Consider the following 12,316-nt stretch of genomic DNA (forward strand, 5'->3'; position numbering starts at 1 on the left):
GCTCATACATGCTTTAATGTTGTTTTTTTTTACTTTTATGTGTATGTATGTAATTAAATTTTCAGCAAATATATATATTTTTTTTTACCATTTTTTTGCTTTGTAAACATTTAGGAACTCTCTAAAAGGGGTTTCTTCCCATTAGAAAATACACGTACCTAGAAAATTGTAAAAAATAAATAAATAAAAAAATAAAAAAATAATGCTATTATAAGAAGAAACTAATATATCAAAATATTATAATAATTTAATATTAAATAATATAAATATTTAATTATTTTATATAATAATTTTATATAAAATAATAATATAAAATAATATAATAAAATAATATATTATTTATATATTATATATATATTATAAATAATATATTATTTATTATTATTTATTATTTATTATTATTTATTATTTTATATAATAAAATAATATAAATATATATAAAATAATATATAATAATAATTTATATAAGTTATAATTTTATATACAATAATTATATAAAATGTATAAATATATTACAGTATTTATAATATTTAATTTATAATATATAAAATAATATTCATTTGTTCAATATAATATAATAGCATTACATTATTTTAAATGATTAAAAATAATCATATAAATATATATAAAAATAATAATATAAGTTATAATTTTTATATACAATAATTTTATAAAATGTATAAATATATTACAGTATTTATAATATTTAATTTATAATATATAAAGTAATATTAATTTGTTCAATATAATATAATAGCATTACGTTATTTTAAATGATTAAAAATAATCATATAAAAAATATATAAAAAATAATGTTATTGTAATATAATTAACAAATGAATATTATATTCAAATATAATGTTTTAATTACTGTATATAATAATTTATTTAATAATATATTTTATTATATAAAAATGATCTAATAATAATAATAATAATAATAATTTATTTTATATAATAAATTATGATATACTTTTTTATATAAAACAATTATATAAGATGTATAAATTTATTTCAATATTTATAATATTTTAATATAATATTAATTTGTTCATTATATTATAATTTTATAAATATATATTTTAATATATTCATTATATATGATTACATTATTCCTTTTAGAAAGTTAACATTGTAAAAAAACTTATATATTTTCTTAAATGTTATTGTAAGTTAATTTTTTTGTAAGTCTGTGTCTCTATTCTTTTTTTTTTTTTTTTTTATTGTAAGTCAGATGACATGTATTTGTAAGACAAATAGTTTTGAATATCCCTGTGCATCCTTTATTTTCTTATTCTTAAGCATTAAAAGTTTAGGAGGAGTCACTCTAATGAGGCTGTTTGATGATTACAAACACATGATGACTGTACTGAGTACTGTACGTCGCCTGTTGAGGATCAGTGTGTAATGTTGTATCATTTTGGACAGGATTGTCTGACCTCTTTCCTGCGATCGTTGTCTCTCTGAATGAGCCATTTAACCGAGGCTTGCGGAGATTTGGGCTGACACTCCAGGAAGGTGGTGTTGTTTTTGACTCCATACTGAGTCATCTCCACTGCATTCCTGTAGGCTGAAATAAGACATAAAGTGTTAGCCAGTTCTCTCACACACTTACTGAATACTAATTGTAATTCAGCTGACACGCTAACATCTGCAGATCTTGATGGGGTCCGTGTTCACTGAATATGCAGTAAAAAATGCTCTAAAGAGTCGTGGGCCAGATTAGCGTGTAATAGGATAAGTGACCCTGTACACTGGCCAATGATATCATACACTCAACATCTGTTTTGACATTATGCTACTTTTGTTTTGTGCAGACAGCTGGGATAACGCTTTCGCTCCTCGTTAAGACTGATATTTAATAATTCTGATGCATCCAAGTGTTGAACTGAGTCATCTGGATCACTGACAGTATCCGTGCCAATTGTACTCAAATTAGCAGGTGTTCTGAATCTAGTCCCATGACAGATTCTTTCACAAGAAGAGAGAGAATGAGACAAACAGATAGAGAAAGAAGGAAACAAGAGTGGTGGATGAAGAGAGACAGAAATATGTAAGGAATTTGCAAAAGTTAAACACTGAAAATATGCACTTCATTAGGAAATTACATACATGTATACGTATTGGAACATGCTAGTATTCAACACATCAAAAAATGACTTTGTTGCATGAGTGTGTTAGCATTAGCATTGGCAGCATTCACGTCGGAATTAGCATAAATACAAGATGACAACTTGGAGATTTTACTCTAAGCAGTTTGAAATCATCAGTTTCTATGGCAACATTCATAACGCCAAAATGGATCCATTTGTGGCTGTTGTTGATGAGCAAAATACTTAGTCACTAGATTGATTCACTCTAGATGCTCTTCTCTAGATGCTCTCGCAAAATGTTTAAATATGAGTCCTAACCAGACATGACTTAATTTCTAGCAAATAGGAATTTGTCCTCACATTCAGAAAGCAAAAATGCAGCACAATGTGGCACAGTCACAGCCAATCACAACATACATTTGTGTAGAAGTACAATTTTAATGTTGGAAATCCAGTCATTTCAATAGAAATATATGTTATAGAGTGAAAATTTCCTCATGCAGATTTCGCAACAGGTTGGTCATCAGATTCACCGTGTTGACTAACAGAAAGCTGTTTTGTTTGAAAGTGATTTAATACATCACTAGACTATTGACAATAGAATATAATAGAACTTTTTTGCTTGCAAAATTTTGCTAATATGACCAGCACACTAACTGTTGAAGCCGACGCCTGATGTTGGGGTTTTCACAAAAGTTTTCAAGAGTTTTCAACTAGTAATTACAAGTTTAACCAAATTATGTTTCAATTATGAAAAAAAGCAGTAACTGTCAGAAATGAAGTCACACTTTTGAAATATAGAGATATAAAAGAAATGTAAAGAAATAAAGTCGCATTTACAAGAAAAAGTTGCAATTACATGAAACAAACTCACAATAGCCATGTTTCCATCCATTTATTTTTATGTGAATTTTGGGATATTGCATTAAAAAAAAGCTTGATGGAAACACCAAGATGCACATGAATTCTAAAAATGTGCATGAAAAATGTATGCGCTCAATTGAGGCGGATGTTGAGGTGAAAAAAACTTTTGAAAACGTGTGACTTTACCTTAACAGAGGATGGAATTGGATAACTGGACTAACCAGCGGATCAGTTTCATTGCACAGACATCATCTCAAAGTTGGTTTGATAATTCTGAAATATTCTGATAATTCTGAGCTAATGTCTGTCATCAAAATTACAGTGCCTTCCACTAATATTGGCACCCTTGGAAATATGAGCAAAGGTGGCTGTGAAAATAAATCTGCATTGTTTATCCTTTTGATCTTTCATTCAAAAAATTCACAAAATTCTAACCTTTCATTTAAGGAAAACAATTGAAGTGAGGGAAAAAATCTCATTATGAAATACATGTTTATCTCTAGTTCACGTTGGCCACAATTATTGGCACCGAATTTCCCTTTTCCCAAGATAACATTCTGAGTCTTCGCCTATAATGCCTGATGAGTTTGGAGAATACCTGACAAGAGATCAGAGAACATTCCTTCATACAGAATCTCTACAGATCCTTCAGATTCCAGCTCCATGTTGGTGCTTCTTCTCTTCAGCTCACTTCACTCATTTTCTTTAGGGTTCAGGTCAGGGAACTGGGACGGCCATGGCAGAAGCTTCATTTTGTGCTCAGTGACATATTTTTGTGTTGGTTTTGATGTTTGTTTTGGATCATTGTCCTGATGGAAGATCCAACCACGGCCCATTATTGGATTTCTAGCAGAAGCGGTCAGGTTTTGATTTTTTATCTGTTGGTATTTGATAGAATCCATGATACCATGTATCTGAACAAGATGTCCAGGACCTCCAGCAGAAAAATGGGCCCACAACATTAAAGATCTAGCAGTATATTTAACCGTGGGCATGGGGTACTTTTTATCCATGTGTGCACCAAACCCATCTGGTGGGTTTGCTGCCAAAAAGCTCTTTTTTTAGTTTCATCTGACCATAGAAGCAGGTCCCGTTTGAAGTTCCAGTCTTGTCTGACAACTGAATATGCTGGAGATTGTTTCTGGATGAGAGAAGAGGATTTTTCTTGAAACCCTCCCAAACAACTTGTGGAGATGTAGGTGCTGTTTGATAATTTTTTTAGGCTTTCTGAGACTCAAGACTCAACTAATCTCTGCAATTCTCCAGCTTTGATCCTTGGAGAGTCTTTGGCCACTCAAACTTTCCTCCTCACCGCGCATTAGGACGAGTTAGACACACGTCCTCTTCCAGGCAGATTTGTAACACCTTTAGTTGATTGGAACTTCTTAATTATTGCCCTGATATGAAATGGGGATTTTTCAATGCTTTAGCTATTTTCTTACAGCCATTTTCTATTTTCTATTTTGTGAAGCTCAACAATCTTTTGCAGCACATCAGAATATTCTTTGGTTTTACTCTTTGTGATGAATGATTAAGGGAATTTGGCTTTTGTGTTTCCTCATGTTTATACTCCTGTGGAACAGGAAGTTATGGCTGGACAATTTCATGTTCATGATCACCCTAGTGTGCTAAAAAAATCTAAATATGAATGGGAATATACTTCAGAGATATTTTACTCATAAGAATTTCAAGGGGTGCCAATAATTGTGGCCAACGTGTTTTGGAGAAAAACATTTATTTCAATTTAAACTTTCAATTGTTTTACTTCGATGAAAGGTTAGAATTTTGTGAATTTTTTGAATGAAAGATCAAAAGGATAAACAATGCAGATTTATTTTCACAGCCACCTTTGCTCATGTTTACTAAGGGTGCCAATATTTGTGGAGGGCACTGTATGTTGTTTAATTCCCTCCCAGAAGCGTCTCACATGATTGCATTCACAAACACCAGACATCTGAATGCAAGATAACATGATGGCGTTTATTGCGTTTTATCTGAGAGCTCATTTATGATGGAGGATAAAAGAGCCACATTGGCTTCCCTCATTGCAGCAACTTCCATTTTTACTACAGATATTTTGTGCCAATTTCCCAGGAAGTAATGATTTTTTTTCTCTTGAACACATGCGATGGAAACGCTGCTTTATTCGCAAATGTTTTATGTGATATTCCAGTTTTGCGCAAAAGATAAATTCACAACTTTTGATGAAAACATACCTAATGACTACTTTTTAAAAATAAATAAATGGAAACTGTCAGTCTCAAAACTGCTTACTGAAAATTTAAATTCTCATCTCAGCATAAAACTTTGTGACTTTATTTGCTTAGCCCAAGTGTTGACATGCAGGTAGTTATTACCTTTCAGATTGAACCCTCTGCACTGAGTCAGTGGATTCCCATGCATAATATCCTGCCTTCTGCTTCTCCTGGAATAACATTTGCACAGGATTAATCCGACATATTTTCATATATGCATTCTTTCCTTTCCCTCTTACATTCTCTCACTTTTTATCAACATCTCTGTCTGAATGTTTGCGCACTTTTCATTTTCTAAAACACACTCCTTGTCATGAAAGTCAAATTTTAGCTTAATTTCTCACAATTAACATGATTCAGCTGCCACAAGTGCAGTGAAGTGAAATGTCTGTCTTTTCCACTTTATTACTTCGGGAAGAATGTTTTGATGGGTGTTCTTTCCATTAATATTTTCCCAACTCAACACATCTGACTTCAAGAGAAACTTGTTTAGCTAAAGTATCAGATTAGTTTTTAACATGTCCCATTCTGAAACAATCCACAATGTAAATACTCATGAATATGCAATATGTGGGCTGTTCTGTTTGATTGACTGGCTGTATGTGTGCGGTCCGAATGCTGAAGACTGGTTGGTTTCTGAAGTGTTCCCACACAGTTGCCAAAGTGTTCTGAGTGTTTTTACCGTGTTGCTATGTGGATACTAGAGTGGTACAAAGTGGTCACTTACTGGCCCAAGTCAAAATTGCCAACCATCAAATCTCTCTACTGTCAATCTCTAGTCTGTCGATATGTCTCAGGCTTTTCTTTTAAAATATGTGTTATCGCCTGTCAGGGGGAAATCTTAAGCCAGAACTCTTTAAAATATAATAGTGTCTAAATGAATTTTAATATGTAAGGTTAGGGTTTTGTTCAAATCCCACTATTACTCTTCGGCCCAGACTGTATGTCTCTGCATTACAACCAAATGAAACCAAAGCTGTCCTCATCATTTATTTCTGCCCCACTGCTACTGCAATCTATGCCACCCTGAGTGTTAGTGTGTGTGTCTGTGTACCTCTTGCCAGTGGGGTAGAATCGAGAACAGCTGAGGCCATCCCAGGCGCAGTACGGGTCCCGCGCTAAACAGCAGTCTGCACAGGCAGAGCCGTATGCGTTGCAGCGGTGCAAGGACACCTGGGACACTCCATGCTCAGAGCTAACATACAGCTGTTGCTGTAACGCAAACAAACCACATATCACAAAAGCTGTTCATTTAACCCACAGGACTGGTGACAAGATAATTACCCAGAATTAAAGCAACCATTTCCCCCACCACAATTTATTGCCACCCCCACTTACTATATGTAGCGCATAGTCAGAAAATGCAGCTAGATAGAAGAGTTACTAAATGTAGTTACCTTTTTAGAAGAGATTCTTAGGTTGGTGATAGGAGACTGCTTCTGAAAATCAAAAAGTAATAGTGTCATTGAAGTTAGAAGATTTTTTTGTAAGGATATTCGCTTATTTAAAAAAAAAAAAAAAAAAATCACATTAGAAATACAATTCATGCATACAATGCCTGTGTATCTATATACAAATTTCTACATTTTTTTGTGGTGTAACTGTCCTGAGCTCATAAGAGATGGGAAAAAATGCATTAAAATTATTCAAAAATACATATTAACTTTTGAAAAATGTGCAGAAGTGTAATCACTTTTTACTTACACCTTTTGCCAATTGTAGAGTAATTTAATCAAAGATTAAAGAGAGTATGAAATAGAAAATCACACTTTCTATTTTCTAAATGCATCTTATTGATCTTAAAGGATTAGTTCACTTTGAAATAAAAATTACCCCAAGCTTTACTCACCCTCAAGCCATCCTAGGTGTATATGATTTTCTTCTTTCTGATGAACACAATTGGAGTTATATTTATAAATATCCTGACACATCCGAGCTTTATAATGGCAGTGAATGAGACCAATGAGTATGAAGCTCAAGAAAGTGCCTCCATCCATCATAAACATACTCCACACGGCTCCGGGGGGTTAATAAAGGCCTTCAGAAATGAAGCGATGCATTTGTGTAAGAAAAATATCCATATTTAACAAGTTATGAAGTAAAATATCTAGCTTCCACCAGACCGCCTTCCGTATTCAACATACGAAGAAAGTGTAAAACTCTCGCAGTTCAAAACGCTTATGCTACATCCTACGCCTTCCCTATTCAACTTACGGAAAAAAACACAACTGACGTGACGCCAGTTAAGCTTTTTTCGTAAGTTGAATATGGAAGGCGGTCTGGCGGAAGCTAGATATTTTACTTTATAACTTGTTAAATATGGATATTTTTCTAACACAAATGCATCGCTTTGCTTCAGAAGGCCTTTATTAACCCCCTGGAGCCATGTGGAGTATGTTTATGATGGATGGATTCACTTGGATGCATCGGGATATTTATTAATATAACTCAGATTGTGTTCATCAGAAAGAAGAAAGATATACACCTAGGATGGTTTGAAGGTGAGTAAAGCTTGGGGTAATTTTCATTTCAAAGTGAACTAATCCTTTATTGTGAACGATTCATCCATGCATGTTTTATTATTTTTTTTAAAAGATATTTGAGCTAATTTCTAATTTAAACATCATAATTTGATCTTCAAATCTTTTTTCTGGTGACGTATGCCAGGCTTCTATCATTAAGTCTGCTTAAACTCCACTGCTTTCTTACAATCTACTGCAAGCTCATATTCAGATCTCAACAACGATCCCTGTCCTACTCTTTTTTTTCTTTTTTTTTCTTGATAATCGTTTTACTTGGATGTATGTCACAATACGGAAGAAAGGATCTGTGTCTACTTCCGTTATATAGCATCATTAATGACATTTCTAAGATCTGGTCATGTGTGTTTTAAACTAGACTTTTAAAAATAGTTTGCTTATCATTAAACTGGACATCCTTAGCCTATTTTTCATTGATCCAATAATGCACATCACAGCGTTGAGTTTGTATGTGCAAGTGCAAATCTGTGAGCATGTGTTGAGATGCCAAATTAAACAGTCCAATGAGCTATGTGTGTGGCATTTCATGGTCCTTAAATTGATGATCATGATGCCTAAACCTATTTTGACGATTTTAAGCCGTTTAAAGCAGATGATAAGAAACCTCACAATGTAACCTTTTCCTCACCTCAAGCCCAGCCTCTGTTCCCATTAAAATCTGCCTTCCCTTAGTAAAACCTTGAGTTCTAATAAAGGCTTTGTGGCACTGCCAACTCCGCTCATGCAGTCTGCCCTCTAGATACTTTGATGTGTGATGTGTGGCGAGAACTCAAACCTTAAACACTTCCAGCTCCTCCAGGATTAGATCCTCATCCAGAGAGCTGTTTGACGGCAGGACCACAACCTTCTGTACCGTGCCTTTATCTGTGAGCAGAATATCAGAACATCAGGAGAGTATATTGGACAGTCTGGAAAGCAAAAACAATCTCAGTAATTTAGTCTGGGTTTGAACTGAGTATGAACTTTCCATTGTTCACAGATTTTCTGTTTGAAAGCTGTTTGTGTGTGTCTGGGTTGGTTTTTGATGTTGTTGAGCATCTGTTCTGAGAAACAGATCTGTAGACTAGACTTCAGAAGAAAATGTGAGCAGTTGCCAAGGTGTCCTGGGTGGTTGCTATGTGATTTCTTACTGGTTCAAGTCAAAAGAGCCCACTCTCTAGTCCCTTGATATGGCCTGTGGCCTTCCTTCAATGTAAATGGTCTTTGCCATCTGTCTGGTGGAAATTATTTATTGGATATCTTCAGCTGTAGAAATGTTTTGAGTGATGAGTTTGCTGTCACTAGCTGCTAATGACCATTAAAGATCAAGGTCATTCATTCTGTGAGGTCATGATAGGTGTGTATATCTCGCCGCAGACGTTCGAAGAGAGAGTTGATGGGGAATTTAGCTCAAACTCTGGAAATTCCCATTTTAAATGGCCAACATTTCAAGACAAAACCCTGCCAAGGAGCAGCCAGGCCGCTCCGCAGAACAATCCTGGCTTTCCATCAGGAATTTTGATAGGCAAATACAAACAGCTGTGATTTTGAATTCTCTCCAAATGTCCCTATCCCCGTTCCCTAGTAACCGCAGAGCCTGTCTGCTGTCGTGTCTCTGATTCTGTTCTCAGATAAACACACATTCTTTCTTTCATTCTTGCATTCCCATCCCAAAAGTTAATATTATGTTTTGGTCCTGTGACACAGCAGGACTCTTAATATCCTCCATTTAATTAATGTTGAATAGATGGGAAAGAATATGTTTATGTTAAAACGATTAGATTATGGTTTGTGTAGACTCGTTGCCCCCTGGTGGTGGTCAGTGGCACACATATTCATGCCTGAACAATGTGTGATCTGTGGAGTTATATGAATTGTTATAGTATACTACATTTAATTGTAATTTTATCTTTATTTGATATAAACAGACCCTGTGTGCCAGTGTGCATACTATCCATCCTAAATAGTATGTGAGGTTGCAATAAGTGTGTAAAAGAGTATGCCAGAAGTCCCTAGATGGTCTACTGTTTCTGGTAAATTTTCGAAGTGTGGATCCGTGCACACTATAACGGCTAATATTTGCCCACAACCCATTGTGCTTTGGAGGAGGATTCAGTTCAGAACTACAAACACGAATAAAAAGTGTTTAAAAAAAAACTACAAACATGGATGTGCATGACCAGCGGTAAGGAGAGAGGTTTAGATAAAGTGGTTTGAGTGACTAATATTTAACATTTAACCCGATAATAAAAATATTTATTTAATGTTATCCGTGTTAATATTCATCTGCAACAACAATGTGGACTTTTATAAAGATCCGATAGGCCATTAACTTTTAAATCCAGCATTATGCAGCATTATACACATGAGGAGAGTTCTCCGCATGAAAGACCCACGACTGGCAGATCAACGTGCAACTTAATTTCTCATCAGTTCGGTAGGAAATTAAACCAAATGAAATGTGAGAAGATGATTGACAGGCCAGTTTGCAGTGACAGGATGTGTGTAACTATGCGACAGAGCACCCGTTAAAAGACGCAATTTAATGACGTAATAGTATGTCCCAAAGCTTGTTTACTCTACACTCAAAAGTATGTACTTTTTCATCACAAAAAGAGTACATACTTTTACTTTTAGGGCATAGTATAAGTAGGCAAATTGGAACGCAGCATCTAGTTAAAATAACAAGGAAATAGAAAAACCAAACCCCCTAGGAAGTTTGCTGAGGACCTCTAGTGGGTCCTGTCTCCCTGGTTTAGAGCAACTACTTTACATTTATGTAGTATAGACATTTTGGGGGAGATATAGGGAGAATGCCTCCTAGAATGACCTTTTAAAAGTAATTGGAAATATAGATAAGTATAACATTACATTTATATAAAATTTTATTAGGGCTGTCAATTTAACACGTCAATTTGGATTGATTAATTATGTAAAACATAATGCGTTAAAATTATTAAAGCTTTTAAAGCACCCTGCCCCAGCCCAGACCTGTACGTCATCATAAAGCATACAGTTTAGGCCTAGTTAAGAACATGATGCAGAGCAAGGACTGACTGCATGAAGCTTATTAGAATGCAGTTAAAATGCCACTAAAGTTCAAGATATGAGAAATTTCTTATGTAATGTTTTTGTCATATTTATATCATATGAAATAGTTTAGCAACATCACACAAGCAAGAGTGCTGTTTTTACCGAATATCTGCATGATTGCAAATGTGATATTGATTTTATACAACAGTTTAATAGACAAGAAGTTAATATAGTGTTACATTTTAGACACAATATTGTCTGTTTTTGCATTGAAAATAGTTCCAAACAAGGTCACAGTAGAACTGTTTTGGATCTCTAAGCAACACACAGCGGTGTTTCATTACTGAATAAATCTGCAGTCTTTAATGAATCGGTTCAATGAATGATTCAATGACCCATTCATAAAGACGGCCTCTTGCTTTGGTCCTGAATGAATCAGTCATTTGAATGAATCGGTTGAATGAATGACTCGCCCATTAAAGGGATAGTTCACCCAAAAATGAAAATTACACCATGATTTACTCACCCACAAGCCATCCTTAGATGTATATGACTTTCTTCTTTCAGACGAAAGTAAATAAATTATTTTAAAGTTTTAAATATTGATATTTTTCTTATACAAACGCATCGATTCGCTTCAGAAGGCCTTTTTTAACCCCTGGAGCTGTGTGGATATCTTTTATGATGGATGGTTGCACTTTTTTGGGCTTCAAAATCTCACCCTCTATTCACTGCCATTACAAAGCTTGGAAGAGGCAGGACATTATTTAATATAACTGTATTTAATACAACTGATTGTATTCTATACACCTAGGATGGCTTGAGGGTGAGTAAATCATGGGGTAATTTTCATTTTTGGGTGAACTATCCCTTTAAGACACCTACTGGCAGTTTTAGTTTCATATTTAGATTAAAAATTTTAATCGCTTGACAGTCCTAAAATTGTAAGGAACATTGCTCTGGTATGGTTGTGTATAATGTAAACTGTTATGGAACAGTGTGGTACAGTATAACAAAGTCGAATGTGTGCTTATTCCATAGTTTAATAAAAGTACAGTATAATTTTAAAGTATAGTAAATAAAGTATAATTTTAAAATCACTTCTAGTAAAATGTTATCAGTCAGTAAAAGATTTTCCAACTTTTCCGCCTTAGTCTGTTGACAAGGTCAAAAAGCAGTCAAGCAAAGTTAAGTATGCCTGTGCTAGCTCCTCTGAGTAGGTAAATGTTCTAGTATTGTCATTTAATTTTCTTGAGATTTATGGTATGAGGCTTTACCTGTGCCCAGGAATAGAACCTGATAGTGTCCGTCTGCAGCGGTGACCTGGTCCACAGCTATAGAGGTGTATTTGTAATCGGCATGCGTCCGCACTACCAGAGGTTTCCTGCCGACCGGGTAAATGGGGTTAAACATGACGGGGTGATTCCTCACGAACGTCACCACATCATCTGGAAACTCTTTAGTACTCTGGATGTGAGGGGTGAATGCGCCACCAGGACACTGACAGGAAGAGGATAAAAATGAGAAGACTAGATTATCACGCTGAAGCTTA

The 12,316-nt window shown here is 34.5% G+C and overlaps 1 protein-coding gene across 1 annotated transcript in view; it reads right to left on the reverse strand.

Annotated features, from left to right (window-relative positions):
• The window catches only part of sema3c (sema domain, immunoglobulin domain (Ig), short basic domain, secreted, (semaphorin) 3C), a 67,850-nt gene that overhangs the window by 3,522 nt on the left and 52,012 nt on the right, over positions 1–12,316 (reverse strand). Inside the window, exons 12-17 of the mRNA XM_051891178.1 lie at positions 12,042–12,264; positions 8,528–8,616; positions 6,610–6,651; positions 6,267–6,424; positions 5,315–5,382; positions 1,440–1,570 (exon numbers count right to left, since the gene is read on the reverse strand). Of these exons, the coding sequence (XP_051747138.1) occupies positions 1,440–1,570; positions 5,315–5,382; positions 6,267–6,424; positions 6,610–6,651; positions 8,528–8,616; positions 12,042–12,264 (711 nt within the window). The remainder of the gene's footprint in view (positions 1–1,439; positions 1,571–5,314; positions 5,383–6,266; positions 6,425–6,609; positions 6,652–8,527; positions 8,617–12,041; positions 12,265–12,316) is intronic.

The sequence above is a fragment of the Ctenopharyngodon idella genome, chromosome 4 (assembly GCF_019924925.1).
Source record: "Ctenopharyngodon idella isolate HZGC_01 chromosome 4, HZGC01, whole genome shotgun sequence".
Taxonomy (NCBI): domain Eukaryota; kingdom Metazoa; phylum Chordata; class Actinopteri; order Cypriniformes; family Xenocyprididae; genus Ctenopharyngodon; species Ctenopharyngodon idella.